Genomic DNA, 27,399 nt, shown 5'->3' on the forward strand with positions numbered 1-27,399 from the left:
ACTAGTCGCGGCGGCGAACGTGGCCTGCAAACGGTGCTGCGCGAATGGTCGCCTCATCCACCGCTTCGTCGTTCGCACCGCCGATCCCCGTGGCCAGGCCGCATGCATCAGCCCGCTGAGTTTGTCGCCGGATCTTCTCAGCGGGTCGCGATTTCGATCCGGTAGTAGATTCATTCGCGAAGCAATTGCTCTTGAGTTGTTAGGTTTCCCTCGGAGGCGCTCGGACAGTTGCTAGCAAATTCCTTCCCTCATGGCTGAGCCTTTGCTCGCCCACCTATCCTGGTGAAATTGGAAAGGCCTCTGGGCCACCAGTAATCTTTCAATCATAAAAAAAAAGAATGGACGCAGCAGTCTAAGGCAGAACAATCTAAAAACAACTCTATTTGTTAAGACGGAGAACTAGTTAGTCGCGGACTCGATTATAGTTGATTCGATAGTGATTATTTTAACACATTGAACTTGTCCATCTTTACTGTTGATACAGTTTTTGGAATAGACGGGCGCTCTCTGCTCCTTTAGATATTAGGTAGACACCCCCTTCTGGTAGAAATGTGTTAAGTCACAGATGATAGCATCAGTACAATATCGTGGGCACAATTATTTTCTATCACCAAACGACCCACACCATAGTAAATTAATACAAACCTTGGTTTTTCAGTGCCATTGTGTTTTTTTTCTGTTCACCGTCCCAGTATTTGCAAAAATAAGTGATTGATCAACGAACATTTTGCAACAATATGTCAACGTTGCCGGGCTTCGTTCCCGGCAGAACCCGGCACAGACAAAACAGACCGAAACATAAAATTATTATTTTTATTACTTATTTTAAACTGTGTTCTTAGTGCGAGTTTTTTAACGTTTTCGATAGCGTAAAAGTTAACTCAATATTGTATGCAGTTCGGGGCGGGGTTGCACTGGCGGTGTCCCTTGACATCGCCAACGCGTTCAACACCTTGCCCTGGTCGGTAATCGCAGGGGCGCTGGAGTATCACGGCGTCCCTGCGTATCTCCGTCGCCTGATCGGGTCCTACCTCGAGGATAGATCGGTCGTGTGCACCGGGCACGGTGGGACGGTGCTCCGCTTCCCCGTCGAGCGCGGTGTTCCACAGGGGTGGGTCCTTGGCCCTCTCTTGTGGAACATCGGCTATGACTGGGTTCTGCGGGGCGCCCTTAGCGCTCCTCTCCCGGGTCTCAGTATAGTTTGCTACGCGGACGACACTTTAGTCGTGGCCCGGGGGAAGGATTTGCGCGAGTCTGCTCGTCTTTCTTGCGCGGGGGTGGCCTTCGTCATCGGCAGAATCCGAAGGCTGGTTTTGGAGGTGGCGCTCGATAAATCCCAGGCCCTGTTATTTCACGGGGCCCGGAGAGCGCCGCCTCAGGGGGCTCACCTTGTGATCGGAGGCGTTCGCGTCGAGATCGAGGCGACCGGGTTACGGTACCTCGGTCTCGTACTGGATGGTCGTTGGAGCTTCCGCGCTCACTTTGAGAGATTAGGTCCCCGATTGATGGCGGCCGCCGGCTCGCTGAGTCGGCTGTTGCCGAACGTCGGGGGGTCTGACGTGATGGTGCGCCGCCTCTACACGAGGGTGGTGCGGTCGATGGCACTGTACGGGGCTCCCGTGTGGTGCCACGCCCTGACCCGCGACAACGTTGCGGCGTTGCGACGTCCGCAGCGCGCGATTGCGGTCAGGGCGGTTCGTGGATACCGCACCGTCTCGTTCGAGGCGGCGTGCGTGCTAGCTGGGACGCCTCCCTGGGACCTAGAAGCGGAGGCGCTCGCTACGGATTACGCGTGGCGATGCGATCTCCGCTCCAGGGGGGAACCGAGTCCTGGTGCGGCGGAAGTTCGAGCGCGGAAGCTTCAATCTCGGCGTGCCGTGCTCGAGGCGTGGTCTCGCCGCCTGGCAGACCCCGCCTACGGGCGATGGACCGTCGAGGCGATCCGCCCGGTCCTCTCGAACTGGGTGAATCGCGACCGAGGACGTCTCACCTTCCGAGCGACGCAGGTGCTCACGGGACACGGCTGTTTCGGTCGCTACCTGCACCTCGTCGCCCGGAGGGAGCCGACGCCGAAGTGCCACCACTGCAGTGGCTGCAACGAGGACACGGCGGAGCACACGCTCGCGTACTGCCCCGCTTTCGCGGAGCAGCGCCGCGTCCTCGTTGCAAAAATAGGACCGGACTTGTCGACCGACCGTCGTGGCTACGATGCTCGGCAGCGACTAGTCCTGGCAGGCGATGCTCGACTTCTGCGAGTCCACCATCTCGCAGAAGGAGGCGGCGGAACGGGAGAGGGAGAGCTCTTCTTCCCTCTCGGCGCCGTGACGCCGCCGTCGAGCCGGGGGTCGGAGGAGGGCGTTTGTCCAGCTCCAGCCCCTATGAGGAGGCAGTCTCCTCCCGGTGATGGTCACGGGGCGACCTAAGGGGGTTGAGGCTGCGCCGCACACTACCGTCACTCTAGCGCGCTGGCACCAGGAGAACGGGACGGCGCGTCGGCGGCTGCGGACTGCGTTGCGGTCCGCCTTTTCGTCGTCGCTGTCGTCGCCGAACATACTGTTGAAGAGCAACCCGGTCGGCGGTGTATCGCGTTCCGACCCGGCAGGCTGGTTCTGGCCCAGCGGGGTATCCCGGAACACCAGCGGCACCGCCCGGGCGGCCTGGTAGGGCCGCCGTACCGCGGAGACCGACGTCGTTGGTCGTCGACTATCGCCTCGACGACCCGTCGGTCGGGCGTCCTCTGGGTGGCGCCGCGTGTCTGGTTGTAGTGTTGACCGCGGGAACCCCCCTACTCTGACCGGGTTCTGACCCCGGACGGAGATCGGACGTCGAGTGTAAGAGTGCAGGGGAGTCGTTTAGTGGGTGGGCCCGCGATCTGCTCTCAACACCTGCAGATCGTTGAGTCTCACATACCCCGCGCGCCCCCTAGGCACGTGGACCTCGTAGGAGGTTAGGCCCCCGGCCCGAAAAATAAATAAATAAATTGTATGCAATTGGAACAGCGCCCCTAGCGGCAAACGTAGGTAAGCGTTCCAACTCCATAAAAATTTGAGTAAACTTTTATGCTATCGAAAACGTTAAAAAACTCGCACTAAGCACACTGAATTATTTAAAATCATCTATAGCGCGGAATGTTGTCTTGGGGAAAGACGCGCGATGCCTGCAAGCTCCGTTAATTTTATTTCGTGTTTCCATACTGGAAATCAATTGAAAGTAATCGTCATTTGTGTAAAGATAACCAAAGGTATTGGCTTATTCCCATTCCGGTTTAAGGACATTTCATTTACGGGCTATATTATGTTGCAAATGATGTGACAATAAAAACCAGCAGCGTAACGACAAGTTCTTTTATTTGTGCGAGAATGCAGAAAGCAGGTAGAAATGGCTGGCACGGCTTGTTTTATTAACACTATCCCCCCTTCGTTGGCTTTGGCTGGCGGCGGTGGCGTTGGCTGTGGCGGAAGGGGGCGTGTTAATATGGCTTGGCGGCTTGGCTGGCGGCAGGGCATGACAGCTGACGTCACGTCCGTTACATTCGGCCATCCTGCAACAATTGCTCCCGCAATGGGGAACACACAAAAACATTTAGTTCTCAAATAAATCAATAAGGTCTTCAGTTTCGACCTGCTCATCGGAACTACTAGCGCTATCAGACACATGGGTTATACTTTTATAGGGCCTTAATGAATCTGTTGATACCAGGCCAGTGAAGTTTTTATAACTTCGTAAACCTTTTAGATATACTTCTAATTCGATACCAATTGTTACCTACTACTTTAGTTACTACATACGGACCTGAGTACAAATCGTCTAATTTGGTATTAATCCTAGCGGCGCTACTAACCAGTTGGCGCCTGTCTCTACGATACAAATATGCCTTTTCTTATAAACATGAGCTTTTTTTATATTAATGTTGTGTGTCATTATTGTACTCGCTTGTTTTATCCTAGCTGCAGCTATCTTACGCCGTGCGTCAACAGTTTCTGGTTCGCGACCAAGAAAACATCACATATTGACCTACCAGAGCGCGTAAAGATTAAATCACAAGGCTTGTAGCCGCTGTTACTTTTAATTGTGTTATTTGTGCCTCAAATGACGGAGTTTAAATTATTTGAAGTTTCACTAGGATCAGTTGCCCGCAACACATAAAATTATATGTTTAGTTTGTTCAACCTGGCCAATTAGCGCGCGGACAAGCAATACCGTTTAACGTATGCCTAAACTGTTTATCTTCTGATATATTTTTTTTAAAGTACCTACTCGTAAAAGCTTTCCCGTAGTCTGTCACCACGTAATTCGGGTATCTGGACAAACCCTATTAATATATTTTTCAATGCACGAATGGTCCCGATTGAATTTACAGTACGCGTTAGTTCAGCTATCACAAATTTAGACAACGCATCTTTCATTACGATCATGTACTGGTTGGTGCCCTTTAGATGTCCTACAGAAGGGCATCATGTTATCTTTTTGTACCATGCGCATAGTATCAGATGGTTTAGAGATCGGATATAGACAGTCTTCTTTTTTTTAACATAGTTATCCTTCTCATGTGTACAATAAAGACATGCTGCCACGTATTTCCTAATAAAGCGTGTCATTTTAAGAAACCAATATTGGCTTTTAATCAAAGCTAAACGATGATTTAGATCCACGTGACAAATGTCGTCATAGTGCATTTGTACAATTTTCCATTTAGCCGAAGGGACTGCGAGTCTATTTCCCTTAAAAAAATTTCGAACTAGTTCATAATTATCTTTAACATCAGCGCGACTTCGTCCGCGTGGAATATAGTTCACAAATAATGCTTTATTTTAGAACAAATTTGGTTAGCATAAAAAAAACGTTATAGTGAGCCAACCTTAACATATAGATATATGCTATCGCGGACATTTTTTTTTAAAGGGGAACAATTCTGTCACATTATTTTAGCGAAACTTTAACCGCTTCTGCAGCGCAGGCACCGGAAGCTCTTAAAAGGGAAAATAACCCGATTTTGAAACATTTACTGGTACTTCGCTTGTATTGGCCTTAGCGTGACACAATGATGGTCTTAGCGGTCTTAGCGTTATATAGCCTATAACCTTTTATATAGCCTATAACCTTTCAATAAATGGGTTATTTAACACTGAAAGAATTTTTCAAATCGGACCAGCAGTTCTTGAGATTAGCGCGTTCAAACAAACTCTTCAGCTTTATAATGCTAGTATAGATTGCTTTATAATCGAACTAAGCTTTTCGTCCTGACATTGCACAGTACAGAATCAATTAGTAACTTTAAGATAATTTACGTTCATCATGTCAACAGGATGCCTATTAAGCGCGTCTACAAATGTTCCATACGTTCACCAGGTCTATACTCAACACTAATGTCATAATCTTCTTTCAAAACTCACCATCGCGCCATGCGTGGTATAATGCCGCGTTTGGTAAGCGTAGCACAAACCACAGTACAATCAGTTTCTACTATATCATGCTTACCTACTTCATAAACACGGAACCTACGTAGCGATTGTACGACCGCCAGGTTTTGAGCTCTTAACTATGATACACACTCTTCCTTCCTAGTAACCCGGCTAAAATACATAACAGGCCGCAGTGAGTTGTCAGTTTGTTTTTGTAATAGTATACAAGAAATTCCTAAGTTACACGCATCGGTTTGTATTTCTGTAAGAAGCATAGGATTATACAGAGCTAGCATAGGTTTGGAACATAAACTGTTTTTCAGTTGTTCGAAATTCGCGTTATGTTCACGGCCCCACACCCATGATTTATCTTTTTTTTTTTTTTCTTAACACAGTTAATGGACGCGCAAGTAACATATAACCAATAAACTGTCGCACACTATGAGCATTATTTGGCACAGGAAACTGCGAAACGGCCGTCAATTTTTGTTGCACCCGGCTGTATACCGTCTGAAGATATTTTATGACCTAAACAAGTGACTTGTTTCTCCAAGAATGAGCATTTACTCATATTTAATTTGAAGTCTCCACCATAAAATTTCCCAAGTACTTTCTCAATAACTATTGAACCTGATTTTATATCAACCGAGGGTAGAGGTAAATCGTTTAAAATTGCTAGTATCTCGATTTGACCTACATTTATTTTTACTCAATTTCTTTTCTACCCACAGACTCAATTATTTTATTAATTAAACGCATTTAACCACCCCATCTTGAAGAATAATGTGGACAAAAAGAAGAAACGCATGAATACAGATGGCACATATGCTAAACCAAAAGGAGTTCTACTGTACTCGAAATAATGACCTTGCGGCGTAATGAAAGCAGTTGTGTGTCTGGCACAATGCTTAATTTATGGTAGCCCTGGTCTAAATCTAAACTCGTGAAGTACTGTTCGGTGGATACTTTTATATTTTACCATAGCGTTTAACGCACGATAATCAACGCATAGCCTACTGTCGCCGTTCTGTTTCTTAATAAGACCACTGGTGAAGCATGACTAGCTTGAGATTATTTTATAATGCCGGCATCTAAAAGTTAATTAGCTTTAGATTTAACTATCGTTTGTTCATTATGAGAAAGTAAAGGTGGCGATACACGGGCTGATCACTAGTAAGCTTAATTTGCATTTGGACTAAATTGGCAATACCTAAATCATGTGTATTCGTAGCAAAGCAATGCTTATACTGTATTTTTTAAATCTGAATGACCCTTGTTATTCAATGGCTCCTTTTAATTTTTTTTTATTTCTACCCTCAAATCTCGAAATATTTGTAATGGCATGGCTAGGGCAAGTAGAAATGCAACACACCTGGCTGTTTGGCTGTGGCTCCTCGCAGCTGTTGGCCCTCGGCAGGACCTCGCCCGGCGGCCACATGATGGTCTCCGAGCTCATGTTGATGACTTTGACGTAGCTGTCTTCGCCGCGCAGCAGCGTCGCAGGCAGGGAGAAGGAAGCTCGTAGCCGTGAATCTCGTAGTGCCGCAGTGGAGTAACCACGTTGCTGCTCTTTTAGTTTCCCTCCACGTGAACCAGAATTATGGAAGGACAGGGCGGCAGGCGCTCTTGGTCCGACGACGTCGAAGTCCCTTTGATTTGATTGTTCCAGGTTCTTCATCCTGTAGCTCAAGTATCGCCTTGTGGACCTCCTTCTGAAGCAATTTTTCAACACCTTCCTCGCCAGTGGAATAGGAGCTTCATCTTCTTCAAACTTGTCAGAAGACCGAGAGATCTGAGCGTGTATATGACGTTGTTTCATTTCTTTATGCCACTTCTGATTGTTGCAAATGATGTGACAATAAAAACCAGCAGCGTAACGACAAGTTCTTTTATTTGTGCGAGAATGCAGAAAGCAGGTAGAAATGGCTGGCACGGCTTGTTTTATTAACACTATCCCCCCTTCGTTGGCTTTGGCTGGCGGCGGTGGCGTTGGCTGTGGCGGAAGGGGGCGTGTTAATATGGCTTGGCGGCTTGGCTGGCGGCAGGGCATGACAGCTGACGTCACGTCCGTTACAATTATAATCATGACTTTTTCAACAAATTGATACGACAAGGTTTTTCCAATCGAACAATTTATGATATTATATAAATGCATAGCAATGCAACTAAAACAATAATTATATCTTTGGATTGCTTTTATTATTACAATATTTTTATTGTCAAAAAAAATACTTTCATTAAATTTACCTTCAAATAAAATATCAATTTACAATATCTTGATATTTTAAATCAATATTAATAAATAATATCTATGAATATATGCCTAAATCACTAATCTTATCTTTAATTTTATCGGAAGGAATTCATTACAAGGTTAAATTAAAGCATGGAAGGAATATACATTACGTATTTAAATAATTATTTAGTTTAATTTCAAATGTTGCAGATATTAGTAGCACTTTGTATGAAATAAATTGAAAGATTGAGTAATACAACTTAGTGTATTACTTTTTCACTTATTGTAAATATATACACAATAGGCTTTAAGTATTTTCACAAAATTGACATTAAAATTGAGTGATTCATTAAAAAATATCACAAAAACTAAAATCTATTTTATTAACATTTTTTTAAATAGCCCACCTCCTTTGAATTCCATCAAAGTGAACATTAAAAGGAATAATGCAACACTAAATACTCTTTAAAACTTCAGTCCAACACTTAATACAACAGCAGCACCACTCACTAAAAATAAGTATATTATAAAAAAATTACAATAACATATAAATAAATTTATCATTTTTGTTAAGTAATTTTTTATTTATTTATAAAATAGTGTTTCCTTTAAATTAAATTGAGCACTAACAACATCATATAAATTTTTAAAAGGAATCGGACGAAACACGTTGATGTGTTTTAAAATAAACAAATCAACAAGAAGTTGATTTTGTCAATTTTTTTTTTTATTACTGCTGCTTCTTCTCAATCTTTGATCTAGTTTCATTAGGTGCTTATCATTTTCTAACTTAACCCTGACATTAATTCCCGTCTTGACTTTTAAATCTAAGGGTACAAGATGAATTAACATTCAAATGAGACATTTGCATGTATGTCTATTGGGCTGAACCCACCTTATAAATGACAAAAAATGATTTCAATGTCAGAAATTTGGCAAATTCTGATTACTCAAGCATTTAACTGCATTGCATATTAGGTCTTGTTTGTCATATTTTTTTCTTTTTCAAAACGTATGTTACAATTTATTATAAACAGTTTTTTTTAAATCTTTGCACATTCATAAAACAAGTGGTACAACAAACTTGCATAATCTGTTCAAGCTAATTAGCTAACAAAGTCACTAATTAGCTAATAGTCACACAAGATTTTATTACTATTGACTGGCAGAACTGTCAGGATAAATAGAACCTACTAACTCTAATAGCTGTGAGCATTTACTAATATACATCAAGGTGCACAAATATCAGTTCGGAAATACTAAAAACATAGATTAACAAATAATATAACCACACCCATTCTATGTTATGAACACAGTAATACGGTAAAGCATTATTGACATTTTAGTTAACGTCTGTCTGAAATCTAAAACTTCAATATGTTTATGATATATAGTATAAATTAAATCTCCTACAGTAGGTAGCTTCCGGATTATCACTATGGAATTTAGTGAGTGAATAAAGTGAGTTAGCCCTATCGGCTGCAGATTATAGTTGTCACCTCTGTAAAGCATTAAATACTCTGAATATTTCTACTAAGGCACGGAGAAAACGTACAAATGCATTGCACTTAGTGTATATGTAATTACTCAGGTATCCCCATACAGTAAGCTGTGATGTTATTTGTTCAATTGTCTTCGGTTCCTCAACTAGAGGCTCCTCCTGTCACAAGTCATAATTAAAATAGTTATGCCTACGTTCTAAATCACGGATCTCGACTATGTCAGCTTTCAGTCTAAGTTTTAAGATTTCCCTCCATATGGCTTCCCTGTGATCTTTGTTGTTGATACCCATTCGAAGTAATGTGTTGTCATTGATACGGACTAGAGCTCTACCTGTTATGTCATGCTGAAATTGTGTTAATTATTTTTCTTGTTAATTATTCATTTCATCATTCTTACTAATCAAGTGTATTACAATCAGGTCATATATTTCAATAAATAGCTCATTGACTAGCTTATTTTTGCACTCAATGTTAAGAATGATTCTCCGAATTTTGAAAAATTCTTTAATCGATTTTGAAGTTTGATTGAAAGAATTAACAAATAATTGGATGAAAAATATTACCTCGTGAAAACTCTCCCAGTACATATGATAATAATCACTACAGTGGCGTCGAAGCCACTTTTGGACGTCGGCTTCTGTCCATAAATATATAGCTTTGGGACGGGTCGTTTTCGCCTGAAAATTCATTTAAATAAACTCATTAACCAAAAAATGTTATAGTACTAGGAAATTTATTTTTCGAATTTCGGCAAAATATAAGATTTTGTTATATTTAAAATCGTTGGTGTACACAAACGCCTAATTTAAATGTTTAAAATACTAACTTTGGGTTTACTTGAATTAAGATTCGGTTCTTCCACCATTTTCAAAGTTGCAGTTTTATAAATTATTTACTACAAATACAATAATGTAGAGGTTCAAGTATGTAAATCCTGTACAATAATAATTAGTGTAAATAATAAGTGTATGTAATATGTATTAATTACGATGTTTAATTTTGCAAAACAATATAAATGTACTCTTTTTTTTTCAATTTGAGTAGTCCAATTGGCAGTCGATGGGAACATAGCCCATAATGCCAAATCATGAAATAGAAATACAATTTAATTCAAATACCAATTAGTATAAAATCACTTTTTTCTAAATCCAATGAATTTTAGTTGTAATAAGTTGCACACAATAAGTAAACCAGTAAAAAAGTTAAGTAAAGTTATACTCCTATTCCACAATTTACTGTAGGCGGTAGGACCTCTTGTGAGTCCACGCGGGTAGGTACCACCACCCTGCCTATTTCTGCCGTGAAGCAGTAAAGCATTTCGGTTTGAAGGGTGGAGCAGCCGTTGTAACTATACTGAGATCTTAGAATGTATATCCTAAGGTGGGTGGTGCATTTACGTTGTAGAAGTCGTTTTGAAGTCGTCGAGGCCTAAAGGATAAGACGTCCGATGCATACGTGTTGAGCGATGCACCGGTGTTCGAATCCCGCAGGCGGGTACCAATTTTTCTAATGAAATACGTACTCAACAAATGTTTACGATTGACTTCCACGGTGAAGGAATAACACCGTATAATAGAAATCAAACCCGCAAAATTATGATTTGCGTAGTTACTGGTGGTAGGACCTCTTGTGAGTCCGCGCGGGTAGGTACCACCACCTTGCCTATTTCTGCCGTGAAGCAGTAATGCGTTTCGGTCTGAAGGGTAGGGCAGCCGTTGTAACTATACTGAGATCTTAGAACTTATATCTCAAGGTTGGTGACGCATTTACGTTGTAGATGTCTATGGGCTCCAGTAACCACTTAACACCAGGTGGGCTGTGAGCTCGTTCGCCCATCTAAGCAATAAAAAAAATGTCTATGGGCTCCAGTAACCACTTTAACACCAGGTAGGCTGTGAGCTCGTCCACTCATCTAAGCAATAAACAAAAAAAAGCATCTTGGTGACGCGATACATAAGATTTCACCCATCCAAAAAGCGTCTAACGCATACAGTCAGGTATATATTATGACGTCTTATCTTATACGTGCCGCTGCAGATGCGCCAGTTTGTTTGCTTAGTGCGAGTTTTTATACTTTTCAATCGCGTAAAAGTTAACTCAAACTTGCATGGAGTTGAAGCAGCGCCCCTAGTGGCAAACGAAGAGATGCTGTTCCAACCGCAATAAGTACAGTGGTATCGGAGTACTAGTACGTTCTACGTATATATTATGTTCTAATATGTTCTATTATGTTCTACATAATATATATATGTATAATTAACAATTACTATGTCAGTGACGCGAACCCATAAGGTTTTTCATAAGGCCGCGTTGAGCAATCGAGTTTTTTGGTAGGGACCAAAAAGTGCTTTATGCGGCTAAAGAAATTTTCTCTTCAAAAATGTTTCAAGTATGTAAATAATTTTGGAATAAAGAGCACTTGTGAGCAAAGTACGAACATACGAGTTCTTGCTACAACATTACATTGTATAGGCTATAGTGTATTTACCAGTAGATAAAACCAACAAAAAAAAAACAAATACAATGTCAAAAAAGACATTTTGGTAAATGTTGAAGCTGTCAAATGTTGAAGTTGAAAAAATGAAATTAGTTGAAGTCTGAATTTTACCCGTATGAATTATTACATGTAAAATGCCGATATAAACAAAAATAATGGCGCAAAATTTACAGAAAAAACCCTCCAAGGGCATATTGAAGACGTCTCGTAGCGTCGATGGCTCTGACGGAATGCCATCTTGCAGTAAGCGAGCGAAAGAACAGAGATTTGATGAAATGAACATTATGGAGACTTTTCATCCACCGAATAAGGACTATGGTCACATGAAGGTAGAAGAACCTAAAACGCCTTTTTCGGAGACGGTAGACGGTGATTTGGAACCAAATGATGAATTAGATGCTAATCTACTCGCAGCTAAATTAGCTGCCAGCATGAACAAGCCGCCGAAGTGCGTGGAGTCCTGTGACGATAGTGACGAGGACATGGAGGAGCCGGAGGAGGTACGCCGAAAGCGTATCGAGTTCGAGAAGAAAAGGAAAATGCATTACAATGAATTCCAGGTCAGATTATTATATGTGATTCATAGAAGCTTGAGTGATTAGATCATTTTCAATTTAAGTAGGATGTAGTGATAAATTGTTTCTTCTAAATGGTGTAAATTGTGTTCCAGGCAACATAGTATTAGATCATCTGTTAATTAATGTGTTTTTTGAATAATTAATAACCTAGAGTGACTTCATTTTCTTTTCTGTTTTGTTTTTCTGATTGGAGTGAATATTTTTGTTCATCTTCATTGGCATCGGGACCATAATTTTAATAACAGAAGGAAACTAGCTTGGCTCAATATGGCTATAGAATGTGGGATATTTCTATATCATCAGAAGTATTTAGTTCTAAGTTTTGATATTAAGTTAACATGATAGTAGTTGCCTTATCAGTATTTGCCTTATCATTGAATTCAAATAGTTTCTTTAAAAAAATATTTGTGTTTGTACACAGAAACAGATTGAGGAATAGAATGAAATGAAAATAGCAGTAAAATCTACTTAAATAAGAGTGCTCTTTATTTATCAAAATTATCAAAACTCCCAAAATAGTTCTGCAGAGGGAATATAGTCTAAAATTTGGAAAGATTATCTAAAGACACTATACATGTATGTCTTATCATATGAAAAAATCACTTAAATGTTTTTAAATATGATGTTTATTATTTATCATCGTAATTATATGTATCTGTAAAGTGATCTTATATAAAGGGGTTGATAGGTGGAACATTTACTATATTGACTGCATTTACATTGTTATGTCTAATGACTTTGATTACCACTTAACAGCAAGTGGGCAGGTCCATTGATCTAAGTTTAAAAAATATATTACTAACTTTATTTTACTGTTCAAATTTGATAAGTTTATCAAAATGATAGGAAACCAATATCTTTTTGATAACATATCTATCTATCAGCAAGGAGAAAACAATATTTTAGATTTGTACTGATGGTATTAAATGATAAATAAGTTGCGCTGAGGACTTCTCACCTTTCAATTTACAAATAAGAGAGGACTAAATTAATAAAATATTTTTACTCGTTCACGTTTCTGAATTTTCCCAGAGCTTATGATGAACGTCTAAAATCTAAATGTTGATGCAATAGTCTTCCTGCTTTAAATATATTATAATAAAAATCCTGTTCCAGGTCTCCTGGAAGATATTTCTTAAAATACCTTTGTAGTTATTTTCTATATTAACAGGCACCATTATGAACTGCATTATGATATGTAGTCTATCAATGAAGTTCAATGAAGATATAATGACAAATTATATTGTGTAATTTATAAGACTGAGATGAAAGAAAAACAATTTTTTATATTACCAAATCATGGGTTATGTTCCAGGCATTACAACTGGCTCGACAGCTGATGGCTCAAGAAGATGACGAAGATAATGACGACAAAGCAGAGAAGTCTACCACCTGACTGCCAGAGATGGCCCTCATACTGCAAGAAACATACATTGGCTTCAAGCTGGTTTGGAATTAATACCACTAGAAGTTGAAAGAAAAGTGTTCAAAATGGTACGTTTCAGAATGTTCAGGAGTTCATGGGACTACTGTTATCTTGTAATTATTTACTATTTTTCTTTAAAAATATATTTAAAAGAGCGTTTGTGAGAATTATGAGCGTTTATGAGCATATTTATTGTCTTTGGAGTGAAGGCACTTGTTGAGATATAACATATTTTTTTACAAGCAGAGCTTATTCTCGTTATATAATTGAGACAATATTTTATTTTAGTTCAAGAAAATCAACAAAAAATGTGTTAAGTACTTAAAATTGGTAATGTAATATGGATATGTTAAATACAATGAAGGTTGTTTGTAGTGTTCCCAAATTAAGTTGTACTGTATACATTTTTATCTATTTTAATATTACCTTAATTTTGCTAGTGAAAAGATCAGAGTTAATTTAATAATGTAAATAATACTTATCTTTGCTCATTAGCTACTGATAGATTGTGGATAATTCTGGGTCAACGAAATGAAACATTTGGAACTCTGGGCTGCAGATACTTTGATTCTCTTTGTGTTTTTGATTGTATGTTATGTGCATAATTCATAATTCGATATTATCCTGTAGTTTACCGCTACCGAAGCAGGGTTCGTATGTATAGCTATAATCATCCACTATTTGCTTCATAAGACTATTTTTGCGAGATTTGTTATGCTGAATGAACTACTAACTAATGCCCAACTGCTATGACGTACATATTTTCCCTTTTTTTAAAAGGCTTGGAAAAGTTTATATCTGGAAGAGTTTTTAGACGTAGAGTTATAGTAGGCTGCGGTATGGTGGTGCCCTGTCATTGATAAAATCGTCTATAAGTGACAACAACCACAAAAGATTATGTAGGCTCTGCCCACGACAGGAATTAAAAGTAAAACAAGTCTCAAGTACAAACTATTACGAGTATGTACATGATTTCAAAATTTTAATCAGTTTGACATTAATAATGTTGTCATGTTGTTAAATTTTATTTGGTTCCGATCTTTTCGTTATTTGAGTCAATTGTGTTTTTATTTTCAGTTTTTCTTACACCAGTTTGAAGCCAATTTAAAAAAAAATTGTAATTGTTCAATGATATTTTTTTTTTTATATTTATTTGATATATCATTATAATGTACTTTAATTTATGTTCTTAGGTTAGGTGAAACGATATTCCTTTATGGTTTTAAGGAAGACAATTATTTAGTCAAAAGGCTTCCAAATTAAATCCAGATTGTACTTTATGTACATATTTACTTTTAATTCTTCAAATAATTCATTCTCATCTTTGTAGAATTTTCATTTAAGCCTTATTTCTTCAAATTAGTTTTCTTTGAATCTAAAGTAACCCCTGTCGTAATTTATTGGGTAATTCTTTTTTTTAAATATTTGTATAAATACTTATACACCATTCTACAATGACACAGAATGTTATCATATTTTTACAGTATAATATAAAATTTCAGGTTTGCAGAATAATTAGGTCGGAGGTCCATTGATTCTTGATGGGAAAGAAAATCTATTCTTATGAGTTACATACCAAACTAATTAATTTAACTAAGTAATATTTTAATTTTCCGTCACTTTACATTTAATTGGGTTTTGAAATACTCAAACTAAACCGTTATGTGTTTTAGTGTCTACAAATGTGTGTTAAAAATAATTATGTTGTTGAAAATATAAAGGAGGTTATGAAAAATATTGAATAAAAAAAATCTCGTTGCAGTTTAAATCACTACCTACCTCAAAACAAGTTCTTGAAAATATGATACATAAAAATTTTTGGCGCCAATATTTCGTTACTTCAATCCCAATAATTTGACACTTGTCTTGTCAATGTCCTGATGTTACCAACCGTAAGTCTGTAAACCATGGTTTGATTCGAAGCTGACTTTATGATGACGTACATAGAAATAGTTATTTTTTTTTATAAAAAGCACTTGTAATCAATTTATAATTTGTCGTAAACGCAGAAATTACATGATTTATATTTAATATAACTTTTTACTTAACATTTCTATTAATTGTAGTGTAAGTTATCCTTAGATTTGCATCACATAACAATGGTATTTTCTAATGCTTTTCTCCTTGTACTGGCTTCCAAAATTTGGAAGTCTTAATAGTTTAATTTGAAAAATGTATTATTGCATTATGTGCCAAGTACGTACATATTGTACGTCTTTAATGATTAAAAAGAAAACTATTATCTTCTATTTTACTATATAATTTTCTTTAATATTCATTTGCATGTCTATGCATTTAATTAGTATACTTTTTAAATATATTTTACTTAATTCGACAGATTCATGTATATTTACGAAATTCTATAAAATGTTCAAAATGTAATTTTAATTTGGACAAAAAAAAGCTTGTATTTAGTTTTAATATATAAATGCGTGTTTGTGAAAGCGTTTGATGTAACAGTTTCATAATATTAAATCGATAAGTTTCAGAAACATGATTGATTGTAATTAACCGTTTTAAACGGTAAAAAATATTTTAAGTCTCATTGCCTTGGATGCCTGCAACAAGAAATATTTATATAATCAAATTCAATTAATCTACTGCGTTTTATATGAAATTAAAAATATTTGCAAGAGGATTATTGGGGTAGTTGATTGGTACGTGATATACCTACTTATTGAAACGTACGATATTTTTGGAAGAAATTATTTGAAATCGACTATCTTTAAAAATATCTGTAATAGAAAGCAAAGTATTGGCAGTACGTAATGCATTATGTATTGTTCATTTAAAACACTCTTATCTACAGTACTTAGGAACGAGTTTAATTTAGTATTGCCCTACGCGTGTCTTATGAGAAATAAAAATTGAAACTTTGCTATCGTGTTCACATTTAGTAAATTATTAATTTATCTATAAGAGAATACAAAACATTAAAATTTCATTGAATTTTTCGAGTTACAGGGCATATCGTGACTGGGGTTTCTCTGCGTCAAAGTATAATTTGTTCCTGTCTGACGAGTTGATAACTCTTTTTTTTTTAAATGTATGAGGCATAATTCGATATCTTTTCTCGAGGTGTCTATGACGGCTCCGGTCTCGCTTATTATCAGATGGGCCACTAGTAAAAATGAGCGTATCGCTCTCAATATTGCAAATACGTTCGACTTGAGACCGTAGAACTTATATCTCAAGGTGGGTGGCGCATTTACATTGTAGATGTCTATGGGCTCCAGTAACCACTTAACACCAGGCGGGCTGTGAGCTCGTCCACCCATCTAAACAATAAAAAAAAAATGTCAGTTTTTTAATGTTCTGACATCAGTCGAGGTGCCGCTCTGATAGCATCCATGTTGGCGCTATACAAGGCTTGATGGTTTACATTTCGCTTTTGTTTTGAAACGAATGATAGAGCATCTTGCTGCTATGAAGTTTTTCTAACACAGAATTCAAATTACAAATGCTTAATAACCTCGGTGAGTTGGCGATGTCGGCGTCTCGTATGCAGTTTCGATGCGTCCCTGTCATTGCCCATGTCCAAGAACGACAGCGACCACTCACCATCAGATCAGCTCGTCTGCCATCGAAGGCTTTTAAGAAGTCCTCCTTTTCAACGTCATCAATTGCGGAAAATTATGCAAAATACGCGGAATAAAAAAGGCTTAAAATAATTTACTCGGCAACTACTAATCCGAGAGGTGTTTACGTAATAGCCTCTCGTATAATTTGTCTAACACTGAGAGGAGGCTGAACGGACGAAAGCTCACGCGTTCTTGTTTCCTATGCGAAACCTATAGCATGCGTAAAATATAATTAAATTCAAAATAAGACTTAGATCAGTGAACATATTCGAATCATTTTGATCGAGATCATTAATTCATCTCTTAACATGTGTCTCGATTTTCAGAATTGCCAGGTAAGTAATACAATCATATGTTTTTCGTGATTAAAGTGGGTCAGACGAGGAAGGACAAAACTCATTGTCTGAAAAGTTAATGTAAACAATACGTTTTATATTAGTGCAGACTTTTATCTCTTTGCAGAGTGAGCAGAAACTAAATAAATTTGGTGTTGCAAGTATCCATTGCACGAAAATGTTCAAGTAAATTGATTGTTATATGGATGTTGTTGTTAGATGCTTCGTAATTAAATACAGGGCTTTTCTAGAGCGATGCGATACTTATATTCTAGAAGAATTAATTATTTTATATTTAACCTAGTGGTTGTTGAAAATATAATATGTAAATTGTATAGGTATTAGGTAACTAACATTTTCCATAGAATATATGATATTTCGGTTTCACAATTCTGTGTTTGTTTCGCTTTGTAACACGATTCGCAACAATTTGTATCTCCGCTTATTAAAATAATTATTTTTATATTATTTTTAACATGTTTGAGAAATGTTCATTATTTTTCTCGATTCATCACTCGACATCACTGGTTTTACTGGTTAATTGTAGTCGTGCGTTCTGGTTTGAAGATTGGGTCAACCAAACAATCGAGACTTCGCCCTTAACGTGGGTGACCGCATTTACGTTGTGATGCGGTGCCCGTGAGTCGATTCATTTATCAATGCAATATTTAAATAATAAAACGTGACAATGTCGTGACTGTGTTTTTGTACAGAATATTGCTTTTATTTTAGATGCATGTGTAAACTGTAAATAACGATGGATTAATAAAATAATAAAAATATTATTTGAAAACTTTTGTTTTGTTTTGATCTATGCTTGTCGCGCCACGTTACCTACGACAGTCACGAAGTAATTGTACTAACGTAACGAAACACATTTTTGAAGTAATTCGTGAATGGAAAACATATTTATCGACTAAGGGAAAATCTTCCATATAGCGGTTGAAATCACGTGGTGTGTAAATGTTATTGTTCAGAACGAGTAATAAGTAGACTTATCTTCAAACAGCTGCAGCTAAATACATATCCCTATGTAGCTCAATGTAACTCTGACGTTGTAAAATATGTGTATGTTCTGAACTTACACATTAAAATTCTATTATTCCTACTTAGATAGTTAGCCTTGTTTAATGTAAGTAATAACATATATAACCTATGTTGCAAGCCAGATTTTGTTTCTTTTTATTTGCGTTTTTTATATATCTTTAGCTTGTGATGTGTATTGTGAGCCTAATAAAAAATAAAAAAAAGCTGGCTGGTACTTTGCACAGAGAGTGAGTCTGGCTGTCCAACGAGGCAACGTAGCCAGTATCTTGGGGACTGTGCCTCCTTCAAGCGCGTTGGAAGATCTGTTCTACTGTGTGGGTTGAGTTATAATACAAAAAAAAAAAAAAAATGCAAATAAATGAAATTTACATTTGTAACAGAACTTATGGTTGGACTTATTATAAATTATAAAATTTATCGACATTATACCTAGTCAGGTCATAAGTATTTTCAAAAAAAAAAGTATTTTAATTTATACATACTAATATTATAAAGAGGAAAGATTTGTTTGTTTGTTTGTATTGAATAGGCTCCGAAACTACTGAACCGATTTGAAAAATTCTTTCAGTGTTTGGAAGCTACAGTATTCCCGAGTGACATCAGCTATAATTTTTTTTGAATAAAATTAGAGATCCTTATTAAAACTCCAATAACGTAACTTAAAGTGTAAAAAAATTACGCACGTGTAGTTACAACCACCCTGCCTATTCTGCCGTGATCCAGTAATGCCTTTCGGTTTGAAGGGTGGGGCAGCCGTTGTACTATAAGAAACTGAGAACTTAGAACTCATATTTCAAAGTAAGTGGCGGCGTTTACGTTTTATATTTCTATGGGTTCTGGTATCCGCTTAACATCAGGTGGGCCGTGAGCTCGTTTAATATAAACGAATATCAAGTTTATTATGATCGTGTATACTGGCATTTTTATCGTCTTTATTAACACAAAGGCAATGTGTTTGTTACTTCGTGGCTTTGTAGTTATATTGTTATAAATCTATTATCGAGCAGTCTTAGGAATTTTATATAATGCCCTTTATATGATGTGGGCAATAGACAAAAAATTGATGAATAAAGTAACTCTTAATTCCATGCATATTATTACAGCCTTTCTATATGCGCATATCTATGGAATGTTCTTTACAGTTCAGATTTTATTATAACAAATGATGGCACTCTCTCTTGTTGTATTGTCAGAGTGTTCTTACGCCACATGGTAGATTTTAACCAGAGATTTTATATATCTTAGATTGTTTAGTAAAATGCTTTCTCGATGTTAAGCACACATTAATTAAACTTACTTGTTTGAACTACATATATTCATTAGTACATATTTATATCGTCATCTAGTAATCACAGTTATTAATAACTAATAAACCATCAAAGATTTATGTCTGCTAAATTAACTAGCTCTTTTTTCTGAACATCCTACGTGTGTATGTACTGTGATTAGTATTACATTTGCTGAAAAGCTCATAGACTCGCGACTGCTACGAATATGGTGGTACTACAGCAATAATAAAAATTAGAACTGAATATACTTTTTCGTATATTCCTTTATCAGATTCGAGAACTTTTTTCCTCGTGGTTGATGATCATAAATGATGTGTGCTATAACTGTGATCAACTGTGATGCGTAAAACGGAACGGAGCATTCGTTATGGCGTTTTAGTTTGTATTTTGTTTGAATGTCGAAACGTCTCCTTGACAACGAAATTCGTACCTGGTAGTTTTATGAAATATCCAATTGATTTTACGATAATGTTAAATTATGGATGATCCCGACGAAAATCCATCGGAAACTACGGAAATAAAGGTAACGGCTTGTCAGTATTTTTATATTGTTTCTCATTAATAATACGATGAATTAAAGTCCTGAAGGTATTTTTAATCGTTGCAATGTTAAAAATAGGTTCTTAATACAATGTTGTATCGTTTTACCTGTATTTTTCGTGGGAATCGCGTCCTACATGTGACAAATATTTTAATCTAAATATAAACTTTATTCAAAACACTCCGTATAAGTCCAGTGAAAAGAATTTGAAAGAAGACTTGAGCGCGCTGTTTTCAGTCGTTCATTTATATTTTTAATTTATTTTTAGAATGTTCTTCCGGATGTCGTACATTCTCAACAGATAGCCGTAGGGACAACCGATGGAGAAAACGATAAAAAACAGGGAACCCAATTACAAAGTGACAATGAAGACAGTCAAACTGAATCAATATCAGAGCATATTCCCTCCAGATTAGAATGTCTTTCGGAATCTGAAAATTCTAAAGCCCAAGAAATTGTAATTGAAAAACCAGAACTGGTGCCTCTTAGTGCACCATCACCCATAAAACCACCTGATTCTTCTGACAGTGAAAATCAAACAAAAGATCCAAACAAATTAAGTACCTCTTGGCCTATAGACGTGAATGTTGACATGCATTTGCTCAGCGACGAGAGCCCTGTTAATTTGGCACTATCTTCTGACAAAGAAACGACTCAAAATGTTTCTATTGACAGCCCAAAGTTGCAAAGTGAACCTTACATGGATCAATCTCTTCAAAGTGAAAATTACAATGATTCACTGAACAATCAATCTAATGAAACTTTAGGAACACGAGAGAGTGATAATTCAATTTCTGAAAACATAGATAATAGTGAAAAGTTCAGTTCTGGTTCTGAGGAAATTATTAAACTAGACATCCGTGGACAAGGAGTGCCAAAGTTACAATTTCCAGTCCAAAAAATTATATTTGGTCCGCCGCCTGAAGGCAGTACACTTATGGATGCAAAAGTAGAGTCAACCACAACATATCCTAATTTGATGTCACCTTTTTTACTTTGTGCTAGAGATAACATTAAAGTGGATGATATTTTCATTGATGAACCTATTAAAGATAGTTCTCCTGCAAAATCTTTAAATCTTGAAAAAAGCAGTTCCAGTGATAATATTGAACAAAAAGACTTTCTAGTAGAAGAGTTCCTTTTTGATGAGGTAGTTAAAGAGAAAGATAACGATGGGAAAGAGGAATCAATGCCCCAGAAATCAATGCCTATAGATGATGGGATTTCGATAAGTACAATGACAACAGAGTACAAAACTATTTGTGAAGAATACAATGCGAAGGTATCCGTGATTATTTACAGCATGCATGTGGTGTTTGTTTCATTGCAATTCTGTTATGTGTTTTTATATTATACTAACTTATTTTTAATTAAATAAATGGACACATTATTTTTGAGTTTAGCACTTTGTAGTTAGCCTGATTTTCTTTAAATATGCTTAGAATGTTTGAGAAGTCATAGAGCTCATAGTGGCATTTGCTACTTTGCCTTGATTTTGATTAAAATTATGCATGTTATTGTTTATTAACTGACAATTTTTATATTTAATATGCATCAGAAAAATCATAGAAATATAATAGCAGAACTTACAGCTTGCATAAAAGTTTCATTATTCAATTTTTAGAATGCAATATTCTATAAAAATTAGCTAATTTTGATTTACATAGCACAAAGTTTGGCTCAGAATTATTTTAATAATAAATGAAGTGATCTGATAGTCTCTGTGGTAAGACGAATAACAATCCGGTGTTGGTATCTAGTGTGAATTCTGAAGAAAGACCACTATACCACATGCATGGTGCTTATTTGCTAACTGTATGTCTGTAAATGTATGCCTTTGTCCTTTCAGCTTGTGCACTTGGAAGATACTATTATACATCGAGACCAACTAATAGAGGAACTCACCATCTCATTGCAGCATTGTGTCAGCGAATGTGATAGTCTTAGACATGAAAATGATCATCTCATCAATGAAGTTCAAAATTTGCAGCATTTCATAAATGAGAAATCTGATCGAGATACTATCAAAGGGCAGCTATCAGATTTTGTGAAATACCAAAGTATGGTTAAAGATGACAGTACTAAGTTTTTCTCTGCCGTCAGCAGTAGTTCATCCATGCAAAGTTCTAACGGTGAAAAAGATATGGATAGGGAAGAGATTGTAGTGAACTATTCAAAATCGGATTTGAGGTCTTCAGAAGATTCAGATGACTTCTTAACTGGTTTTGAAGATAAAATTACCGAAATTGTTAACAAATTTGATGAATGCATTGAAGAAAATTCAAAGAATCAGTTGCGAGAGAGTTTGGTTCGTTTGTTAGCAGATGAGGTTGGAAAATTGAGAATAGAGTCCGATACTGAAATGAAGGAATTGGAAGCCCAAATGCAGCAAGACAAACAAAGCTATTCAATAGAAACAAGACGTTTACGAGAACTTCTGGCTTCAGTAAAATCTGGAGATGCTGACATAGACATTTTAAGAGAGGAATTGGCGGCCAAACACGAAAAGGAGATGGAAAACCTGAGGATGTATTTCGAAAAAAAATGCTCAGACATGGAAAGAAGGTCAGTTGAAATGCATTGAGAAATTTTATTTAGCCAATGGTTTTGAGTTTGATTACCGAAAATCTTCCTATAATTGTATCTATATTGTGTCTCCTAAATTGTATCCTATATCTTAATGTCCAATGTGAAAAAACAAACACAGTCTTGGCAAAACTTTATGTTAAGCTATATTGATTTTTAATCATAAGCAATCATCATAAACTAAACAACATAAACTAAAAAGTTAAATATATTTTTTTACTTTTTTATATAATGCTGCTTAGGCCTAAAAAAGGGTAAGTTGGATTTGCATTTTCTAAATGTAAACATTTTATTTATTAGAGGTCTTAATCTCACAGATCTTGTGACTTTTTGAACAAGAGGTATGATTTGTAATGATTGGTTAATTGTAACAATGAAGAGATAATAAAAATAAAAAATAAATTTTACATGGGTGGACGAGCTCACAGCCCACCTGGTGCTAAGTGGTTACCACAGCCCATAGACATCTACAACGTAAATGCGCGTAAATTCACTGGTGGTAGGTACTCTTGGGAGTCCACACGGGTAGGTACCACCACCCCGCCTATTTCCGCCGTGAAGCAGTAATGCGTTTCGGTTCGAAGGGTGGGGTAGCCGTTGTAACTATACTGAGACCGTAGAACTTATATCTCGAGGTGGGTGGCGCATTTACGTTGTAGATGTCTATGGGCTCCAGTAACCACTTAACAGCAGGTGGGCTGTGAGCTCGTCCACCTATCTAAGCAATAAAAAAAAAAAAAACCCACCTTGAGATATAAGTTCTAAGGTTTCAATTATAGTTACAACGGCTGCCCCACCCTTCAAACCGAAACGCATTACTGCTTCACGGTGGAAATAGGCAGGATGGTGGTACCTACCCGCGCGGACTCACAAGAGGTTCTAACACCAGTAATTACGCAAATTAAAATTTTGCGGGTTTCATTTGGTACCCGCCTGCGAGATTATCCTTTAGGCCACGAGGACTTCTCATGTGGTCTACTGTGGCACAAAGTTTAGTTAAAAAGTATGTGTGTGTAATTTCAGTTATTCAGAGGAAGTGTGGCGCGGCAAGTGCGTGTCGGCCCTGGGCTCGCTGGGCTCGCTGGACGCACCTGATGCGGCGGACGCGTCCCGTCCCGACGCGCTGCGCTCCGATGCGCCCCGTCCTGACGCGCGCAGGCGGACTCGTAGCGCTGACGCACCTTCGCTGTCACTAGATGTAACCAATTAGTTATAGAAAATATATTGTAACCCTTGTCAATGCCGATACTAATTTCAATTTCAATAATCAAACACTGCGAAATTGACCCGTGACCTCGCGTTTAAAACTGCAGACGGGCAGCCGATATACTTCAGAACGAGATTGCCGCCGGCACTTTGAGACATGAGACGAAATCTCAATTTTGTTTTACCATGACTCACTTGTTAAACCAAAATGCATGATTATTTCGTGGCAGAAATTGGCACCATAGTGGTTTAACCGTGCGGGTAAAATTCGTCCCTTTACTGTCTAAAATAAAAATAAAACAGTACAAGTGGTTATATTTATCTATATATCTTATATCTATATATATAAAAATGAATTGCTGTTCGTTAGTCTCGCTAAAACTCGAGAACGGCTGGACCGATTCGGCTCATTTTGGTCTTGAATTATTTGTGGAAGTCTAGAGAAGGTTTAAAAAATGAAATGCTTGCTGCTGAAAAAGGAAAATGCTCAAAAAAAAAAAAAAAATAACAATTTTGTTTTTCCTTTGATGTGTCGGACAGATTCCTTTTGTTTGTTTCAAGTTTATTTTATACAAAAGTTTAGGTCTTTTATTTATCGATTAAGGCATTACGAAATCTGCCGTGTCAGCTAGTTTTAGATAAAACTGTTTTATCCACCGTTCTGTTGTAGGGGAAATAGTTTTGTTCGTCTCGTAACACCGATTTTTTCCATTCGAATGTCCAGTCGAGTCCGACAGAGCAAGCGGTGAGGCAAGTCAGCAAGAAGTACGAGCAGCAGCTGGACGAGCTGAGGGCGGAGCACGCGGCCTGCCTCCACCAGCACAGGGACGCGCTGGCCTCCAGGGAGGCTGAGGTCGGTCCTATTGAGTTGCTCGCTCCGGGCGTTTCAATATTGCAATCATTGTTACGTTATAATACTCATTGTAAAAATTAATATTAAAAAAAAACGTATATAAAAAAAACTTATATTTAAAAAAAAGACATGCCCGCTGAGTTTCTTGCCAGTTCTTCCCAGGACGGAGGCTAGTTTTTGTGAATTGGCGATAGTTCTTTTTGACGTTCAACAAGTATGTACTTTCATTTATGTTGAATATCTTTTTTTGTTTTGATTTGATTACTATCGTGCAGATCGACGCGGAAACTTGTTTGGACAGTACAGACCGAACGCTCAGTAAGGCGAGAGCACGCACCCGCGCGCGCCTGTTAACGAATAGTAAAGTAATAGAAGCATTACTTTACTTTTTATTGGTAGGTAGGACCTCTTGTGAGTCCGCGCGGGTAGGTACCACGACCCCGCCTATTTCTGCCGTGAAGCAGTAATGCGTTTCGGCTTGAAGGGTGGGGCAGCCGTTGTAACTATACTTGAGACCTTAGAACTTATATCTCAAGGTGGGTAGCGCATTTACGTTTTAGATGTGTCGGGCTCCAGTAACCACTTAACACCAGGTGGACTGTGAGCTCGTCCATGTAACTAAGCAATAAAAAAAAAGAATAATTTTGGGTAAAATAAATTAAATATAATTTTACGTAATTTGCGTAATACGTTGTGGTGGGGGAATCTCGTGGGCGCGCACGGCTGAGTACACCCCAGTGTGTCCGTCTTCTGTACTTCCAGGACTTTGACCTCATGTCTCAAGGTACATTACTTTATGACCAGTCGCGACATGGAGTGAAGAGGCATATCTTCCGACTGGAGATACGCGAGCGCCTTCTGCGGTGGTTGACCGTGCGACAACTGCTGGTTTTCATCACAAACACAATAACATGTTGGAATCTATTCCCCCAGATATCCCAACTGAAGGCGCACCTGCACAGCGCAGAGAACACCGAGACCTTGTACCAGCAGGACATAGATTTGGAACTGGAAAAGGTTAGTGCTGTTGTACAATAACTGTGTCTAAACTTTTGTTGTTGTTGAACATGCGAGACTGCTTTTTAGGTTAGAAATTACAAACGTTAGAAGTATCAAAACAACTATTGGAGACTAGCACCGTTTACTGTCAAGTGACGTCACAAGAGACCGAACCTGACTTTGTAGGTTGCGTCACTAAACTGATACTTTTGTGTAATTTACTTAACACTTTTTGTAATATTTGGTGAATATTCGTTGTGGCCGGTGAATACAAGACTTAATTGATAGTAAATTATGCGCTGGCTGTTTATGATTGACTATTTTAATCTTCTTTATATTTTAAACTGCAATCTCTTAATGTAAAACTAAGTTCTCTATTGAAAGCTATAAGTGAGTAGGCGGGCAAGGCGACAAATATTGAGGTTGATATGAAATTACGTTTAGTTAATATAGTATTTGTAAATATGTAATTTATTGTAAATACGAACATTTGCATGCGGTAGAAGGAATAGATAATAGTTATCAGCTTTCGGTGGCTTATGGAGTCCTATCTATTTTCTATCATTCTTTGCATCTCAGTCAGGCCGTTCTGAAATAATAATAATAATTGCAAAAGAAACATAAAAATAAAAAGACATAAATAAAAGACATAAAAAGAATTTTTGGTTTTTATTATGAAATGTGTTTAAATGATAATTATCGTATTGGCAAGATTTTTTTGATTGGTTTATTTAGAGCTGAATAAATTGAGATATAGGTAATGCATTCGATTCTCGTTTGCCCTTCGACTAGTATTATTTCTTCATAACGAGAGAGTGGTTTGACTAATTTACTTTGCTGAGGATTTAATGTTTTTTGCTGCGCTAAGTGGCCATTTACTGTTTCGTTCTAAATAGAGCACCATTTCGAGGACTATATAATAATTTGTTGCTTGCATGGTATGCGACTAACAATGTGTGACTAACGTCTCGCCCCGCGGTAGAAGATGGAGTCGCAACTGGAGCAGAGGGTCCGGGAAGTGAGGGAGGAGGCCAGGAGAGACGTCATCGATCAGCTGCAGGACCAGCTACAGGTGGGTCTTCCAGGATGTATACTTTACAACTGGCCTCGTTAGCCTGGATACAATTCTACAATCAGGGTTGCTTCCCTTAGCGCCGCTCCCGCCATGTTGTAGGCAGTAGCGCACCGCACCATGGTTGTAAATAAAGAATGTAATGTGTGCTAATGGAAACATTTAGTGCTAACGATATATACATTTACTAGCTGTACCCGTCCGCTTCGCTGGACATTTAAAATTAACATTATTATTTCTCACCCTCAC

At 37.8% G+C, this 27,399-nt stretch overlaps 5 protein-coding genes and 1 long non-coding RNA gene across 10 annotated transcripts in view; 3 read left to right on the plus strand and 3 right to left on the minus strand.

The window, feature by feature from the left end:
• SmydA-1 (SET and MYND domain containing, arthropod-specific, member 1) overlaps positions 1-664 on the minus strand; it is a 4,199-nt gene extending 3,535 nt beyond the window's left edge. The window contains exon 1 of the mRNA XM_089738798.1: positions 646-664. Coding sequence (XP_089594924.1) covers positions 646-664 — 19 coding nt within the window. The remainder of the gene's footprint in view (positions 1-645) is intronic.
• A 2,666-nt stretch (positions 665-3,330) lies between these two features.
• Positions 3,331-7,557, minus strand: LOC149503337 (uncharacterized). Its single transcript, XM_089740135.1, has 2 exons — positions 6,775-7,557; positions 3,331-3,541 (listed from the first exon to the last, which is right to left on the minus strand). The coding sequence occupies exons 1-2, from the start codon at positions 7,555-7,557 to the stop codon at positions 3,527-3,529; spliced, it is 798 nt and encodes a 265-aa protein (XP_089596261.1). The 3' UTR covers positions 3,331-3,526.
• Positions 3,541-7,279, plus strand: LOC149503338 (uncharacterized). Its single transcript, XR_016325744.1, has 2 exons — positions 3,541-5,297; positions 5,350-7,279. It is a non-coding gene; the product is annotated as an uncharacterized LOC149503338 (long non-coding RNA).
• A 22-nt stretch (positions 7,558-7,579) lies between the features above and the next one.
• ave (sterile alpha motif domain-containing protein aveugle) lies at positions 7,580-10,164 on the minus strand. The gene is made up of 3 exons (XM_028179975.2): positions 9,967-10,164; positions 9,704-9,817; positions 7,580-9,484 (listed from the first exon to the last, which is right to left on the minus strand). Exons 1-3 carry the CDS (start codon positions 10,003-10,005, stop codon positions 9,302-9,304), a joined length of 336 nt encoding a protein of 111 aa, XP_028035776.1. The 5' UTR covers positions 10,006-10,164; the 3' UTR covers positions 7,580-9,301.
• Positions 10,165-11,688: 1,524 nt separating this feature from the next.
• LOC114247060 (protein phosphatase inhibitor 2) lies at positions 11,689-16,277 on the plus strand. Its single transcript, XM_028179887.2, has 2 exons — positions 11,689-12,197; positions 13,531-16,277. Exons 1-2 carry the CDS (start codon positions 11,793-11,795, stop codon positions 13,609-13,611), a joined length of 486 nt encoding a protein of 161 aa, XP_028035688.1. The 5' UTR covers positions 11,689-11,792; the 3' UTR covers positions 13,612-16,277.
• A 3,983-nt stretch (positions 16,278-20,260) lies between these two features.
• LOC114247164 (uncharacterized) overlaps positions 20,261-27,399 on the plus strand; it is an 88,060-nt gene continuing 80,921 nt past the window's right edge. For 3 of the 5 annotated variants that reach the window (XM_089740136.1, XM_089740137.1, XM_089740140.1), the window contains exons 1-7: positions 20,261-20,416; positions 20,703-21,716; positions 22,284-22,999; positions 24,044-24,218; positions 24,951-25,079; positions 26,013-26,096; positions 27,061-27,150. In XM_089740136.1, the coding sequence (XP_089596262.1) occupies positions 20,372-20,416; positions 20,703-21,716; positions 22,284-22,999; positions 24,044-24,218; positions 24,951-25,079; positions 26,013-26,096; positions 27,061-27,150 (2,253 nt within the window). In that variant the 5' untranslated portion in view covers positions 20,261-20,371. The remainder of the gene's footprint in view (positions 20,417-20,702; positions 21,717-22,283; positions 23,000-24,043; positions 24,219-24,950; positions 25,080-26,012; positions 26,097-27,060; positions 27,151-27,399) is intronic. The other 2 variants (XM_089740138.1, XM_089740139.1) reach the window with 2 other exon arrangements.

This window comes from Bombyx mandarina, chromosome 03 (genome assembly GCF_030267445.1).
Source record: "Bombyx mandarina strain Sakado chromosome 03, ASM3026744v2".
Taxonomy (NCBI): domain Eukaryota; kingdom Metazoa; phylum Arthropoda; class Insecta; order Lepidoptera; family Bombycidae; genus Bombyx; species Bombyx mandarina.